The sequence below is a fragment of the Thunnus maccoyii genome, chromosome 7 (genome assembly GCF_910596095.1).
Source record: "Thunnus maccoyii chromosome 7, fThuMac1.1, whole genome shotgun sequence".
Classification (NCBI taxonomy): Eukaryota; Metazoa; Chordata; class Actinopteri; order Scombriformes; family Scombridae; genus Thunnus; species Thunnus maccoyii.
This window is the reverse complement of record NC_056539.1, coordinates 23,513,615-23,531,723: the sequence shown is the minus strand read 5'-3', so window position 1 is coordinate 23,531,723 and position 18,109 is coordinate 23,513,615. Positions and strand designations below refer to the sequence as shown.

The following is an 18,109-nucleotide window of genomic DNA, read 5'->3' as shown; positions in this document are numbered from 1 at the left end:
GACGTTATGTAATTAGAAAAATGCATGAAGTCATAATCAATTTGGAGCATTACGTGACTTAACAGACATGTTGAAGGATGGGGTTTTTTTTCTATCTCTGTGTCTGCTGCAAAGATTAGATCATTACTGCTGAATTAATTTACATACATTAAGTCATGGAGCTGGTCCTAATCAGGTGATCAACAAAACCAAACATGACCTGCGCAAGATCAGATATTTTCTTTGCAGTGTAGGGATGTGTTTTTGTTCTAGTGATATACTGACACACCATTTTTCTCTCATCCTGATGACAGTATCTATGTATCAGGGAAAACAGTGACAGCAACCAATAATTTGCTGCCTGAAAAAAAAAGTTAAAAAGTTAAATAAATCACTTCTTTAGACCTGATTCACAAAATGAATAAGTATTATTCATGAATGACTTTATTTTTTATATCTACTCATATTGCTACAGCCACTACTGCTGCTTCTACAATTGCAATAGCCACTACAATCTCTAGAAGAGGAGGATGAGGCAGAAAAATATTTACTTTGACCATAAACTACATTACCCATAATGCCAAGAGACCGTGTAGTTCCGGATTCGGTCATTTCCTGTAAGGAAGTTGTCCGTTCTAAACAAACGCTAGCTCGTCGATATATATTCTGCAAACTCTCAATGAGTTTTACGATATTGAAATCCTCGTAGCTATAAATCACGTAAGTCTCCTTTTTCATCTAAACATAAAACACTTAATTCGTAACTATTCGTCTGTTTTGGTGTAAATTATGCTAAAGCTTGCTAATGCTAACAACTCAGCTTGCTACTGCGCTGTCATCAAACCTAACATGGTAATACCTGCCTGATTAGGAATTGACACATTTTTATATGAATTATCTATTATGTAAAGCTAAAACACCACAGATTTTGTTATTCTAGCCAGCTACACGCTGCACTTTGTATCTATATACAGACAGAATCGCAGCTTCATGAAGTGTTTTCATATTTTGTTGTGCTCTCTATATTAAAGGACAGATTCATAGTTTTTCAAGTCTGTCCCCAAACAACAGTCAGGTGCCCAAATGAACACTGAAACAGGTTTTCCTCGCTTCAATCATTCAACCTGTTCATATTGGCTATTAAAAGATCCTCTTTAAATGCTCTTTCAATGTAAGTGATGGGGGCCAAAATCCACAGTTTGTCCACACAGTTATTTTTTGCAAGAATGCATTTAAAAGTTTATCTGAAGCTTATATGAGGCTTCAGCAGTCTGAGTTAGTCAGATCAAGCGGATATCTGCTACATTTACAGTCTTTTTTAGCATCAAATTCCCTACTTGTGTTTCCTCATACAGTGTTTCCTTGTTGAGCTGCGGTGGAAGTATAGTAACAAAAAGAGGCACTTTTGCACTAAAAAGACTGTAACATTGAAAGATATCTGCTTGATTTGACTCATTTGGACTACTGAAGCTTCATATTAGCTTCAGATAAACTTTTAAATACATTTTTGCACAGAAGGAGGCTTATGGATTTTGTCTCCCTTCACTTACATTGTAAGTGCATTATGAAGGGATCTTCTAATGGTCAGTATGAACAGGAGGAATGATGATGGCAAGAAAAACCTATTTCAATGTCCATTTGGGCATATTACTGTTATTTTAAGACAGACTTGAAAAATTATGAACCTGTCCTTTAACACATAACTAACCCTAACCCTTTTCAACATGGAGACAATATAAAGCCATTGTTTTCAGTGATGTGGGTGATTTATTTCTGAGATCTTTACTGCTCTCTTGTGCCCATTGCAGGTTCAGGACCATAACTTTTCTTTTAATTTAAACATAGCTTTTTATGAAATGTTTTAGGATGTATAAACTTGCATTTGTAGTTGTTGCAGGTATCTTACAAAAAGTATCTTACAGGTGGAAAAATGGGACCACACATTACATTTTAATTGTATTAATGTCAGTAGATGCCCACCACCATTAAATAATTAAATGTACTATCATTTAAAAAAGTGTTAATAAACTCTCTCTGCATGGCTAAACTATCTAACCAGTAGCCATCCAGTTAAACTCATCACTTCCACTTTCAGCATTCTGTGTAGGGCTGTAACTAGCAGTTATTTTCATTATCTATTAATCTACCAAATAGTTTCTCGATTCATTGATTATTTGTGTTGTCTATAAAATGTCAGCAAATATCCATCCCAAGTTCCCAGAGCCTCTGGTTACTCTTCAAAATGTCTTGTGTTGTCCGACCAACAGTCCAAAACCCAAAGATAATCAGTTTATAGAGGATTATGAAAACCAGAAGATATTCACATTTAGGAAACTGGAACCAGTGAATTTTTGCTTAAAAAAGTCTTAAATGATTATTCGATTATCAAAATTGTTACCAATTAACTTTCTTTTGATTGACTAATTGATTAATCAACTAATTGTTGCAGCTCTAATCCTGTGTATCCATGGAGACGCCTGAGCCTGGCCCAGCAGATGGAGAGGAGCGCCTGGTGGAGCTGCGACCACGGACACGCTCCAACCCTGAAGGTGCTGAGGACCGTCGCAGCAGCACAGGGAGCCTCGGAGGCAACAGCAATCCCAACATATCTCAGCCTGCTGTGGGCAGTCGTGTGGAGGGGGAGGGCGAGGCCTCGACCAGCGATAGTCCTCCGAGTTCCACCACCACGACCGTCTCCACAGCGGCCGCTCAGACTGTAGCACCCGCTGCTGTAGCGGCAACAGCTGCAGCCAGTGTCTCAATGCCACTATCTACTACTGCTGTTGCAGCCAAAGAGAGGCCGAAGCCCACACAACAGCAGCCCACACTGACAACCCCGGTCCCCCCACCAGCAGAGTACCAGCTCCGAGTTCCCCGCGTCAACTGCCCCGAGAAAGTGGTAGGCTCACATTACAGCTCTGACAAGTTTCACATGAAAATCAAGACTTATTTTCACTACTAAGTTTGTATTATCTGGTGTTTTCTTCCTCCTATTAGATAATCTGCTTAGACCTTTCTGAAGAGATGTCTTTACCCAAGTTGGAGTCTTTTAATGGGTAAACTACTATATAGTGAACCTTCATTCCCAGTGATAGTGTGCCATATCTGTGATTGTTGCCTAATTTGAACGTCTTTCCTCTCAGGTCTAAAACAAATGCCCTGAACATATCCCAGAAGATGATCGAGATGTTCGTCAGAACTAAACACAAGATTGACAAACGCCATGAGTTTGCCCTGGTGGTAGTCAATGATGACGCTCTGTGGGTGAGTTAAGGAGTCTTTTAATCTGCTCTTAAATATAATACTAATAAATTTAATTTGTACTGCATTTTTCATTCATGGTGAATCTCCAAGTGCTACATGCTACAGCATTAAAAACATACAACACACAAGATAAAGAAAACAAAGATTTAAAATGAAAAAGCCTTCTGAATAGAAAGGGTTTTAAAAGAGTCTGGGGTCCTAGTGGTTCCCAAAGTGGGTGCTGCGGCATCCTGAGGTGCCATGAGGATGGGCCAGGGGTGCCGCGAGATTAATCATATCTTTATTCATCTATTGTGTGTTTGATAACGTTTCACTACATTTAAAAAAAACATTTACACTAACTATGTTTTATGTTACGTTTTTGAACAAAACAGAATAAGTAAGCAATAAATCACCATATTAAAAGCTGACATGACAACTCACTGTTGCTGGTCTTGATGGTAGACAAACAACACACTTTCCGGCTTGGGAGTTTTGCAGGAGCTAAGGAAATAAGTGAGTGTCAGAGCAGTGATGGAAAGATTTGAGACAGTAAACAGAGCTCAAAGAAATGCTGAAATATCTCTGCTTTCAACACAGAGATGACTGAATCTGAGCCGACCGACAAAACAACTCAGCTAACAGTTTAGTGGGCAGGTTTTGGCTGCTCATGGAAGACAGGATATTCATCATTGTCCACGTTCACTGTGGTATTAAACATTCCCAAAGTTCATATTTGTGTTATGCGGCTCTCTCATCGCTGGTAAACATGAAAACAAGACAAGAGCGGTCTTGTCAGTGGAGTCAGACCTGCAGGTTGTTCTCTCTCACCACATCAACAGCTCACATGTCCCATCAAAATGCCTGTAGCCTTAAATGTAAACTCATTTTAAAAAGAAATACATTTAACATATTTAATTTATTTTAAGTAAAATGATTTATCTGTGAATCTTAACAGCACTTGTTGACTTTTACTCTGAGTGATTGAGAACAAGTCTATATTATTTAACTTAATATTTATATCATGTAGCTTAATATAATATAATAATATTTCCTTTGAAGGGGTGCTGTGGTCTAAAAAAACACTGGCAGTCAGTTCCCTTATAACATGTCTATACAAGATGTTTTTCCACTTTGCTGGAATATTATCTCTTCTTCTTTTACTTCTTCTTATACACGTGTTTGTGTCTCAGCTGTCAGGCTTCACGTCGGACCCCAGGGAGCTGTGCAGCTGTCTGTATGACCTGGAGACCAATGTGTGCGAGTCCTTTAGTATCCTTTCATTAAAAACGAAACAATGAAAATAAAATTCCCTACTATGAAGTGATACATAGGACAGTACAATAAGTTTTAGCCTTAACTTTCTTCTGTAGACCTGGAAGATCTTCTAAATGTAATGTAAGTACTGTCTGACTATAAACATCATGTTTGGTAAAGAACGTGGAAGTGACATGGAGGTAATCTCTTCTTCTGTTGCCTTTGCAGTCGTCAGAAGATCGAGCTGCCGTTGATGGAGAATGTTCAGACCATCCCACCTCCATATGTGGTGCGGACTGTGCTCATCTACAGCCGTCACGCAGGACAACTACAGTTCAACCCTTCTGAGGCTGTCGGTGTAAGTATGATGCTGCTGAGATATCGTTCTTTCTGTCTGTATTTTAGTTTCAACATCTGTTCTTTTTTAATGTGTAATTTTCCCTCCTGAAAGTTTTGTTTTGTATGATCTTGGATGCTTTTAGCAGTGTTGTAACCGTACTTTGAAGTGAAATTCTTTCTTGTTCTTGTGTCCTGCTCCTCCAGAAAATGCTTCAATCTCCTTACTTTTTCTTTGACGTTGTCTACCTCCATAATGGTGTGGAGGATCAGGGGGATGAGACGAGCTGGAGGGTGAGTGGACAAGCTGATGAAGCGAGAATAATGAAGTACTTCTATCCATCCTACCAAACATGCAGAGTGTGGAGAGATGTGAAAATCTGTTTAAACATAATACACAATGATATAAATCAGATATTTCCCTACTGCTGCGTTTAAACTATGTGACATGTTCTCCATCTCCAGGAGAACTACACCTCTTTCTGCAACCTCGACTCAAAGGGCATGTGTTATCGCTATGAGGTTTCCCTGAGTGGACCCGCCATCGAGCTGCACAACTGCATGGCCAAACTCTTGGCTCACCCTTTGCAGAGACCTTTCCAGAGCCATGCATCTTACAGCCTCCTGGAGGGGGAGGACCCCCAGGACATCGAGGCTACTGTCTAGAATGGGACTCTCTCATTAAAGCCCTGCTTCTATGGGAAATGCACACACACTGTAGTTCAACATAAAAGGACTGGGGTTTCCCAAATATAACTTATCTCTGAGGGTTTTTCCATTAACTTGCTATGGCACAAAAATAATGGGTTTAAGATTATTTGGGAAAACCAAGACAGGTTCTTAAGAAACAAGATGGTTTATACAGGCTGATATTAACACAGTCTCTGTGTTTCAACAAGAGAATGATTGAGGGATTGATTGTTTGAGGCTGAGATAATGATTTAATTATCTTATTTTTAGCTTTAAAGTTACTCTTGTGGATGATGTAGTGATGAAGTAGATGTCAGACCTGAGCGATGGTAGAGAAGAAGGAGATGAGGAGGGAAAAAAAATAAAAAGCAACAGTAACACTTTAGCGACCTTACTCTCTAAACATTTGTTTTTCTCTCAGATCTTAGACCACACTGATGTCTGTAAGTCTTAAAGGGTGAAATCAGTGTAAACAAGCTGCAATACCTGTAATAATTTTCCATAGCAGGTTTTTTGAGACTTTGAAGTAATGAACTGGAATATATTGTACTGTATCACGTTGCTCATATTTTCTGTAATATTGCCTTTCCTTTTAGTTGGTAATTTCCACCTTTGCTGCCTGTTTTAATGTATTTTTTTTATTTTATAAGGGGTTGCATTTATTCATTTGTTCATTTGTCACTAGTGTATATTACACAGACAATGACAGAATGTACCGTAATGTAGGTGTGACCTGATTTGATCCATTTTTTTTCCTTGACAATGATCTCTGTAGCGTTGATGCTTCGATTGTGAAAAAGGCCCCTCGTACTGCCAGTCTAGCTGCACTTGAAACACACTGTACAGATGAGCTTTCTGAAGCTGTTTCTGGACATAAAAAAAAAACATGTTTAATCCTATTTTTTCATCCTCAGATGTTGAATTTTGTGTCTGTGCTTTCTACGTTCTTGTCACGAGATGGCAGCAGATTGCCTCTAGAAATGAAGCTGATTCTGAACTCAAAGTCCTTGTTGAAGAAATGGAGTTAGAAAGGAGTTGCATATTTATAAAGCCACTACATTTTTGTATTCTAAACAGGCTTTTCTTTAATGCTTTTAAGGCTTTTCTTATGCTTTCATCAATGTTAAACTTTTTTTGTAATGCTAAACTACAGATGTCGTTACTCTCAAACTTCATAATCACTCTAATATTGCTGAATCTGTATGACAGCATGATTAAGCAGTTATTGTAAATGTTATCTCTTATGGCACAAATATTACTTGAGTTGTAAAGATATATTTTCCTTTACGATGAATTTGTCTGGTCAGTTATCTTAAGAAGTGTTTTTATCTTGGTCTTTAACCGTTAAGTTTCCTGTTTTTGTTCAGAAGTTGATCCGATGTCTGTCCTGCCTCCTGATAGTCACTCATTTTCTGTCACTCTTACACGCCTTCATAAATTAGTTTTTTTCCGGTGAGGACAGGTTGTCAGGGAGACAATAGGGAGCAGGAAAACCCTGGGCCCAGAGGACCTTTCCCCTTTCACACCCTTCCCCAGCAGAGTCGTCTGTTCCTCACGTCATCACTGCAGATAACAGTGTGGGGGGATCCAGTGTGTCTGTGCTTGCAGGGAGAATTTGTTATTCCCTCATCCCTGAAGAATGACAGGTCCCTATTGTTTTCATTCTTTCACTCCTCCACTGCCATGACTCCTTTCCGTGCCTGCTCGGGACAGGATATGGTGGAAATTTTTTGTTTTGCGTGTTATTTTCTGCTTTTTCTCCTTACATGGTTTACTTTGTTCACCTACTAGATGGAGGAATGTGATCAGGTATTCTGTGACAGTCTGCAGTATCTATATTTATCTGTTGCACTGTCTTTCATATTGTGCAGACTGTGGTGGAATATAACAAAGCACATTCACTCAAAGACTGTACTTTTGAGATACTTGTACTTTCCTTGAGCATTTACATTTAATGCTACTTTATACTTCACTTCATTTCAGAGGGTATAATTGTACTTTTTGCTCCACTACAATTATGATTATTTTGCAGATTAAGATTTTAGATATAAAAGGAATGATTACTGAAAAAATGTGATCCATTATTATACGTTAAAATACCCAACAGCCTGTCTGGATTGACCTGCCAGGGGCCCTATTTGTTTTGGGGGCTCTGTTACCCCCCCTCCTATACTGGAGTACTACCTGGCCCCATGTGAGCACAATATAAACTAAGATTAAGTCTTAAAACCAGATTTTGACACAGACTCATAAAACCAGGGCAACCATAATTGGGTAATATTCATAACCCACCTTAGGTGATCCTGTACTTAAGTGGTGCAAAGTCTTAAACAAATTTACAGTTAAATTACATGCAACCAATGGCAGACCTTGCACCTGGGGCAGCTGGAAGTCTGGAGACCCGAAGCAGTTGCCCAGTTGGTAATCCAGGCTTGACCAAAAGTGTATCAGCATAAAGCAGTTAAAATTTGCTCCATATTGAGCAGCTACAACATTCAAATCCTGCTTACATGTCAATGCATCCATAACTCAATAATATAGCGCATAATAAGTTATTTTGATACTTAAAAGTATTTAGTATGTACCTTTACTTAAGTAACAGTTTTGAATGCAGGACTTTTAACATGGAGTATTTTTACATTGTGGTATTACTACTTTAACTTAAATAAATGATACAAGTACTTCCACCTCTGTGTGCAGACTAAGCAGTAAAATAAGTGTCAATCTGCTCACTGTTTGGTTATACTATATTGATTTTTATTATGTGCCATGCGCAGCACATTAATCACAAATATGTTGCAGTGCTTGCCTTGTCTAGTGACTCATAGCACATGAATTTGAGGCTTAAGGCGTAACTACAGTAATGTTTATGAAATCCCCCCCCCCCCCAAACAATCTGTTTTTCCGTCCACTTGGAAAATTTTTGACAATATGAGCAGCGGTGCAGCTGGAGGCTGTAACTGTGACAGAGGTCAATGAGGGAGGAGAGGAGAGGGAGGTGAGGTGAGGGCTGGGCCAGGATGGACTGGAAGTGTGCGTCCTGCAGCATTTATAAACATGGCCCCTTAACACACCTAAGGGTCATTGTTTACATCCATCCATACATGCCATTTCTGCCTGTATGCCTGACTTGTTTGGCAGAGCTGTAGAAGACAGTGAAGTGATCATCTAACCTCAGGTTCTTCGTCCATTTCAGCTCAACAGGCATCAACTTGAAGCTTCAGCACCTGTTCTGCAGAGAAAAACACATCAGAGGGAAAACCCTGTGGATTTTGGCAGCTAAAATAATTCCTGTTTAGATCTTCCAAACCAGCTGCCAACATTTCACCCCCAACAGCCATGTACAGCTCCAGCTACTCCCGGGCCAAGTTTGGCCTGGAGGGAAGGGAGCCTCTGCATAGGCCTAAAGGGAAAAGCTGCGGCTACTACATGAGGATCGTCTTCTTCTTTTCTTCTCTGATCCAGTCCCTCATCATCGTCAGCCTGGTGCTCTTCCTCATCTATGGACAGCCCGAGAAGTCTGCAGAGGAGAAGAGATTGAAGGTCAGTGATTTGTTCCTACTCAGAAAACCTGTAAATAAATAAAAATATTCTGATTGAAGTAACTTGTGTCTGATATAGCTTCTCTACAAAAAGTTTGATTACGCAGTCCAAAATTCTTAAAATATCATGTATGTCTGAGTGAAGTAAGAATAAGCAAAAACAATTTTTTTTGGTGGAAGGGGACTTTAAGAGACTTAAGTGGGCTTTCTGCAGCGGCTTTTGATCAAACTCTTCAGTGCTGCAGAATCAACCACACATAACGCATTTTACCTTTTCATTTCACACTTATGATAACGCATTCAGAGCTGTGAAATGCAGTGAATCTGATGATGCTGAATGATTTGTTGTTATGAAGGAGCTGGAGCTGAACTTCAACAGGCTGAGCGAGAACAACGTCCAGCTGAGGAAGGAGAAAGGGGAGCTTGGAGCTCAGCTGGGAGCTCGCACAGCTGAGAAAACTGCTTTGGAGAAAGAGATGGAGAAGTTTAAGACTGATGCCAACAACACAGAGCATCAATTAAAAAGCAAATTAGTAAGTACAGGACTTGATTAATGTGGAATATTGGTTGGATGTGTGCATCTATTGAAAGATATCCTTAACAAAAGTTAATACCAGGTTTTTGCAAGGATGTACTGAGAAGCAGATCATAAATTCTCTTTTCAACAATCAAGTTTTTTACAATGTGTTCATTTTGAAAATTATACAACATGAATATTTCTTCTGGCATTGTTATAATTTTTTTTTTACCATGGTAATTCAATAAACTCTACAAATCTCTAATCATCCTGTTTTTTTTTTCCTTCATAGGCTATCTATGAAAGGCAGATTGCAACAACACGTAGCACGATGATGCGGTGTCCCACCACTCCAATGCTGTCTCCTGCCCTGGCCCCTTCTGGCAGTATGTACTCCTATCCTATACCAAGTCTAATGCTAAAATATTGTTTAAACATTGTTGAATTACTCCTTGCACCTAGCTACAATTAACACGTTTTCGTGGTTAAGAGTGCTGCAAAATGAATAAAATGATCAAATTAGTATTCAGATTAAGTTAATATTAAAAAAACCCCACAGAAAATAACTGTTGATAAAAGTATAACTGTCCATTTAACGTTTTTCTGTTTTTCTCTGAACTCTCCAGATGAATTGAAGACCTTGCAGAGCCTCAACAGCCAGCAGAAAGCTATGATAAATCTCATTGAGGCAAATTTCAGCCAGACGGTTCAGTATCTGATGCATGAGAGAGACAGTGCCCTCAAAGACAGAGACACATATCACCAGGATACCATCACCCTGCGCAGGGATAACACCATGCTGAAGGAGCAGCTCACCACCTACTCCAGGTACTGTGTGTTTGTCTTCTCTGCTTTGCGCGACTAACTGACTATGAAACATTATAGGAATAAAGACATTAAAGGCTTCATTTTTTTAATTAGGAAATGCAAAGAGGACTTTGCTCAGTCTTTGGACGGGATCCAAACGGTGACCAGGGATTTCCTGAACAAGATCAATAACCTGTTTCCCCACCAGCTGACCTTCCACCTCACCTGTGAGCGCCAGCAGGAGCAAATGGAGAAGATAAAAAACAGCTGCACTAACCTGTCCAGAGACGTGGAGAATAAGTTTCAGATGTACTTAGACAACGTCGGCAACAAGGTGCGTTCATGCAGCATATTTTGTGATTTTAGTAGATGTGTGATGCTTTTAAATGCATGAAATAACATTATTATATATGATAATAATATCATAATTAATGCAAAATAACTTGCATTAATAGGAACTACAATTAACAGAATCTGTCCTCAGTCCTGTCTAGCCAACCTTCCTTTAAATTCTTGATGTTGATGGAATATTCCAAGAACAATTTGGATGGGAAATCAGTTTCTCAAGGGAGGAAGTCTATCCGCTGCATCATTCGTGATGAATCTAGCTAAAGAGACAGATGTCCTATGAGGGATGAACTCAGGGTCAAAGCAGAGGTGAAGCATGTGGCTCTGCTGACACAGCAGCAATGTGCAGGACAACAAAAAGACATATCCTCAGCAAATATGTTATGTTACTCTGAAAAGCAATATTTCATTTGGATACAACTCTGAGTGAGGAGACAAAAATAGTTTGTTTTAGTGCTGGAATGTATTGTTTGACAAAATTCAAACTCAACTTTTCCAAAAACAAATGAATCAAATGTACTTTTGCCTCATTTTTTGTTAGAAGTCAGGTGTTTCCTGTTAACTTTTTTTTGTCACTTATTCAATCTTTTTTTTTTTTTTTTACATGCAGGCAAAAATTCAAACAGAAATTCCATGTTGTTTTTTTTAATGACACATACCAGAGCAAGTTTGCCATGCTCGCCCGTAGATATGCTTTATACAGACACACAAAACTCAACAAAAATACATACAAACCCAAACAATGATACCATAAAATAACCATAAAACTCAATGACGAGCACCAGATCATACATGACTGACCCCTATTTAAAAGCTTTTTTCAACTGAGTTTAAAATGACTCCATTCATGCTTCGTTTTGAGTTCTGTGGGTAAAGTTCCATGTATTGATCCCCCAAAAAGAAAAAGATGAACTTTACAGTTCCCCATAACCGCACCCTGAGTTACTGAGCCAGAAACCCTGAGAGGTGCCACCACATCACTGAGCACCTAAGCATGGTTATTTTGGGATTAGGAATTTTGGGGGGGTTTTTTTGTTTAATATTAGCAAATTTAATGAGATGATCAAAACTTAAAATATTTAGTTTCTTAAGAATATGGTAGTGCTGGGATCTTATTGACTCCCTGGTAAAATTGTATATATCATTGATTATATATATTCATAAGCAGCTTCTTGTGACCACAAAGTTACATGATAACGTAAATGTGGAAAGATCATGGAATGCATTAAACTAATAAGTCTAAATATACTGTATGTAAATTTGCATTTGCAACTTTTCTCACCATTTTAACATTCAAATTTATCAAACTTATCGTTCTACTTTGTGGATACGTTCCACTGATTCAGCTGCATACTTTGGAAAATATAATTAGCAATCATTTAATGTCACAGGCTCTGTATAGTTTATTTAGAGCAACATTAACGTATAGTTTCTTTCCCTCAAGGAGACATTCAGTATAGATTTCATTCTTACATCAGCTGTATGGCATGTACTGCAGCGTGATGTCAAGGAAAATGAACATGAACAAACACTCACATTGTTGACATTCGGATAGAAATAGACACATCGTAAACAAAAACAGGTACAATTATGTAAAGGCACCATCTGGAAACATATTTGGTGCTGTAGAGAGTGACACATTCTTCAATCACAGCACATTATCTCTGAGGGACTCTCTTGATACCGCACTCAGCCAACACGCCTGCTTCTTTCTTCTGCAATTTTTTTTAGAAAAGCAGAAATTTAAAAAGAACAACATGACATCAGATGAGAAGTACATCACATTTATTTAAAAAAAACTGATTTTCTTCTTCCAGGTGTCCGAGATCCAAGGCCTGTCAAGTCGCCTGATGGTGCAAACCTCACACTTGACCGCCGAACTGAAGCAGTGTGAACTCAGTCGCAGTAAGACAGTCGCCGACGCCGACTTGCAGCTACAGCAAAAGCAAAAGACTCATGATGAGCAGGTAGAGTATATGTGTGTTCACGGATATGTGACAGTACATAAATATACATCTGTGAGGTTGGAAAACAAGAGTGAGAAGCTGATTTCCTCAGCATCTGGTTTTAAAAGTATGACTGGTATTTTACTTTATTTATATGACTATTTTTATTACAATTTCTATCATCTTTTACACTGTTTTCCCTTTAAAATAAGACATGTATATTTTGTTCAGATGGAGACATTACTGATGGAGAAGAATCGACTGAGAGAACAGAAGAAACTGCAGGAAGACAGTTTGGCCCTGAAAGTGAAAGAGCTGCAGACCCTGAATGACATGCTCTCTGCTCAGCCCAACTGTAAGGTAAAATACATACAGAAGACCCGTCATTTGTTCTGTGCATATATATGAAAGGAAATCAGGGAAGGCAGTACCCACAAATGGTTTTAAAACTTTATTCGCTGGGGACAGATAATCATTTTTGTGCCCTAGTAAAGCAGGAATCAAGTCTGCTTGGGTCTCAGCATCTTGCACCTATTTCTTTATTCTCTAAGTCAGAGTCAAGGCAATTTACAGGTTAAAAATGATAAAATCCTACTTGTAAATATCTTGTGCTAGGTTTTCTGAGCATATTCACAAGAGTACCATCTACAACTCCGCCCTTAAATGAGATGTACTCCACTGATTACATGAACATCAGGGTAGAGGCAAGGTGTTGCGTGTGGACTCAGCAGAAAAGAGGAATCTGAGGGCAGCAGCAGCAGGAAGGATGGGCAGGGAAGATAACAAAGGGAAACAATTTTTAGGAACTCAGAAGTTCACAAAATGTCCCCATTTTGTTAATGGTTATTACTGGCGGTGTAGGTGTCAGAAGAAGCTGTGCAAATGTGTGCAACTTGTTAATTAATATTATGTTTTTTCAGTTTGGTGCCCCTAAAACTCCTGGCATACAGACGGCGCCACAGCTGAACAGACAAACTGTGGCCAACTATCCCTCTATTGGAGCACCCGTCCTCAGAAAAACTCCAACGGTAAACTTTATATTAGAATAAATACCTACTGTCTCAGATTACTGTTTTTACAATGTGTTATTTCAGTGAGTGCCAGATTTTGTGTTGACTGTACAGACCAGGAGATTCAAATTTAAAGGGTTTATGAGTACGAAAAAAACACTCAAACTTTCATCTTTTAATGTATGTTTTCATTATGAAACAATGATGAAAAAAGTCTATTCTCTGCATCTTATTCAAATGTTTCTTTCTGTAAACTGTATCAACATAAATTACACTGATATTTAATCATAATTATCAATGTTTTCTCTTCCAGGTGAGATGAAATGAACCAACAGTGTAATCATTCAAGGCACCAGTATTGTGCCACAGTGATCAACGTTCTGCCTTTAAAAGAATTTAAGGACATGTATATAATTCTGGACATACTTCACACATCACCAAACACAACCTGTAAATACTCTGACTCCACATTAATGACGTATCTTTTGTTGTTCTGCTCTGTGCATGCTTCATGTAGCTCTACTTGGAAAAAAAAAGAAGTTTCATTTGTGAGTTAAAAACATTTGCTGTGAAAATGTACCTGTAAAAATGTTAATGACACCGGTGTAAATATGTTCTCTTGTGAGTTACTCACTGTAGTTTTGTGTGGTTAAGAAAACAGATATTGGAAAATCTTTACTTCATCATGGAATTAAACTTTAAAAAACTGAGCACACCTTAACTGTATTGTTTCCTTTGTCTCTCTGGCATTAAAAATACACCAAAGAACCAGACAGACTTTGTGCAGCACAATTGTCTGCTATAAACAGAAAACTCTTGAAATAGCTACATTTATGTTTCCTAGTGAATCACGCTATTCTTAGATTTATTTTCTACTGAAAGCCGGATGACAATACACACATCCAGCAAGTCATAAACACATCATCACATCTGCACAGACAGTCACTAGAAGTCCAAAATACTGCATGTCAGAAATAAGAAGTAAGAGATGTGATATGAATTAGACTGAAAGCTGCAGTTTTTATGACTAATTCAGTTAAAATATTGAGCTTTTAAGTCTATTCATTGCCTTTTTTATGGTGCATTTAACACATACAGTAGCTGTTCTATGAACTGTTCTCAGGCTTTACTACTTCCTTTTCCTTTCATAAGTACAAGGTGATGAGTACATACAGTGCTTTGGCTGCGAACAGTGGGTACAGTGCTTTCTTGGAACACTTTTGTTTCCTTAATATGCATAAAAATAATACATTGTGATAATTATGTGTTCAGTATGATGCAAGAGAAGACTGACATAAAAATGGAAAATAAAATAAAACATAATTTTACATCTATGGGCAATGGATAATTCGTCACGTTCCAAATGTCAGTTCATATTGTCTGAAATGCTTTTAGCGACTAATTGAAAGACAACTGATTGCAGATTTCTTATGTAAATATTGTATAACTTTTTAAGCAATAATATAAGTGTAGCTGTAATGTTTACATTCAGTAAAAGTGTCTCATGGTCATGTCTGTTAGGACACCTTAGAAACTATCCAATTCCTGTTTTATAATTAACTGTAGTTCAAATTTTCTATGATGTAATTTTTGATATAAAACACTTTTTTGATACAAACATATAAATAACCATCCAACTGAAATGAATTGTATTGAATACGTATTTTTAATGTATTCTATTGTCATTGTTGCTTATGTGCGTGATAATTTACTTTTTATTCAAAAGTCAAAACATCAAACTAAATGAAAAATTTCAGCATTTTACATTTTAAATTCTTGAAAATGAATTCTAGCACAATCAGTGTAATAATTTATCAGTACGTGGGGCAATTTCTTTTTTTAACTTTCTTTTATTTTCTTATCAGTGTCTCTGATTTGATACAGTACTTCATTTTGACCCCTAATTTTACAATATTTAAATATGAATGTTTTTATTCGGACATTCAGATTATTATCAGATTATCTGGCTTCATTACATTGCAACAAAAACATAGTTAATCTGGATTTTCTGGATGCATCAGTTTGGTGAATCATATCTAATGTTAATTATACATTTGCAGTGTTTGAAGAACAGAAGTTTTCATGAAGTCTGCAGCGAGTATTTGCTAGTTACATTTCAACAACTTCACAGATAGGATTTGAATCATGCTTCCTTTTCTTACTCACAGTAGAGTTTATAATTCCTGAGACCTCATGAGTATAGCCATAAATGGAAGAGTTGGATATGGAAAAATTCCACTCTGATCCAGACAGGACAAACATTTGAGAGCCCTTCCACACTGTATAGGAAAATATGTTAAGACAAACTCCCAGGCTCACTGCACTGATGGATGTGAATGTTACAGGTGAGTGAGTCTGTCTCCTGTACTCAGGAAATCCTTTGGATTGTGTTAATGACAAGCAAACCCCAAAGCTCTTGACTCAACTTTTCACAGAAAGGACAAGGAAGAAGGCGAAGAGTATCCTGGCAGATATCTCCCATCCTTGCTTCAACCAGTTTGAGCCTTTGAGCTCCAGGAGGCACTATAGAGTCCCTCTGGCAACTAAAACTGTATTTAAGAAATCCTTCATCAAAAGTGCCATCAATGTTCTTAACTCTGCAAAGGGACTGATGAGATTTAAGCCACACAAACTGCTTTTAAAGAGGGATCAGTCATGTATTTTCAATATGTAATGTCACCTTGTCTATGTGTTTGTTTTACTTACTGCTTGTCCGTCTTTATGTTGTTGTTTCTTGTGTTTGTTGAGCCAAAGACAATTTTCCACCTTGGTGTACAATAAAGATCTACATACATATATATCAGATCATGGTCACTTTTGGGGACATTACATAGACTTACACTGATTTCCTGGAGACTTACCCTAACCTGAACTTTAACCACTTTTCCCCAATTGAGGACACGACTTTTGTTCCCAATTGGGCAAGCAGTCCCCAATTAACTGGTCTTAAGTCTGAAATTTGTCCCCAGAAGTAGCCTATGACAGACCACACACACACACACATACACACACACACACCCTAACTTTAAGGCAAATGAGTACAGGGTGGACGTGGCTGCTCTGGACCCGGTTACATCAACACTGCATCGTCAGGACATCCATTAATCCAAACCAACGGAAACGGACATACAGGAAGCTAAAAGTACGCCCGTTAGTCAGGTGTAAATCAAATTGTGACGCAAGCTCTGGTTGAGTCATGATTCAAAATTAAGAGCAGGATGGGATGAGTAATGGTCATTATCATTTTTATATCTGTATTACAGTAGACAGACGACAGGACAGCAGATGCAACAAAGGTTCCCAAGCCGGACTCAAACCAGCGGAGGCATCTCATGGTAGGCGTCTTAAGCTACAGGGGCCCCCTTGTGTTTGATACTCTTAAAGTTTTGTTCATTTAATTTATTCACTGAAATCTACAAATTGAGGATTATCATTATCAAACTTACAATACTGTATGATTTATTTTAAATTGAGGCTTAAAACATTTCTCTTTGTCATTGCATTTTATTAAATTAACATTTTACACTGCGCTGTACATCTTTATTCTTGTGTTTTATTCCATTTTAGCTTATTTTTATCTTCTCATTTATTTCATTCTTTTAAAGTCTTATTTATATGTGTCTTTTTATATTGCTTTGTGTTTCTTTTAGATCTTGTCTTAATGCTCTTTTACATGTTACATACAGTCAAGCACTTTGAACTGCTTTGTTGTTGAAAGGTGCTAATCAGAGGTTGCCTTATCTTCTTACTTACTGGCATATTTTATAGGGATGTTTCCATGCAACTGTTTCTTAAATAAAGAGACCAATAATTATCTGTGTAGTGCTCCAACCCAACCACGTTATCCTCAACCCTCAATACTCTATGGTGCATACGAGAATATATCTATAGCACCAAGTATTACAAACTGTCAAATATTGAAAGCTGGCATTCCAGGAAGATTTATTATCTTGTTTACAAATAGTTCAAATAGTTCCTGATTTTAATTTTATTAAAAAAAATCCAATTCTAGACTATTTTATGTCGGCAAAGTTCCTGTATAGCTGCTTGTTGCTAAACAACATTTGAGAACTAAAAGAAGTGATTTTGTATAAAAAATACAATAAGGAATAAAAAACACTGTTGTTTTGGTATCATGTACATGACTCAGGTACTGAGAAATTAGCATCAGTTGTAGTAAACTCACAAAGACACTTCTTCAAAGATGAGCCAGGCTCCAAAATATACTGCCACTGATTTGTATGACAGCAAGTCCCACTTTTAGCTTAAACTCCCCCCTCTGCTGTAATTAATCAAGGAGAACATGAAAGAGGACTAAAAGGCTGACAGAGCAGTACGGAAAGAGGAAAGGTCAGGTAGCAGAAACAGCGAGGAGAGAGACAAAAAGACGGAGAAGACAGGCAGTTATGTTGGTGTACAACGGGGCAAATGTCG

The 18,109-nt window shown here is 37.9% G+C and overlaps 2 protein-coding genes across 2 annotated transcripts; both read left to right on the top strand.

Moving 5' to 3' along the window:
• Positions 1-566: 566 nt before the first annotated feature.
• On the top strand, positions 567-6,792 carry babam1 (BRISC and BRCA1 A complex member 1). Its single transcript, XM_042417921.1, has 9 exons — positions 567-699; positions 2,429-2,878; positions 2,977-3,035; positions 3,123-3,243; positions 4,416-4,494; positions 4,596-4,620; positions 4,708-4,837; positions 5,023-5,109; positions 5,281-6,792. The coding sequence occupies exons 2-9, from the start codon at positions 2,447-2,449 to the stop codon at positions 5,479-5,481; spliced, it is 1,134 nt and encodes a 377-aa protein (XP_042273855.1). The 5' UTR covers positions 567-699; positions 2,429-2,446; the 3' UTR covers positions 5,482-6,792.
• A 1,683-nt stretch (positions 6,793-8,475) lies between these two features.
• Positions 8,476-14,396, top strand: plvapb (plasmalemma vesicle associated protein b). Its single transcript, XM_042415545.1, has 9 exons — positions 8,476-9,048; positions 9,404-9,580; positions 9,857-9,950; positions 10,191-10,392; positions 10,486-10,705; positions 12,537-12,686; positions 12,897-13,025; positions 13,586-13,693; positions 13,989-14,396. Exons 1-9 carry the CDS (start codon positions 8,845-8,847, stop codon positions 13,995-13,997), a joined length of 1,293 nt encoding a protein of 430 aa, XP_042271479.1. The 5' UTR covers positions 8,476-8,844; the 3' UTR covers positions 13,998-14,396.
• The last annotated feature ends 3,713 nt before the right edge of the window (positions 14,397-18,109 follow it).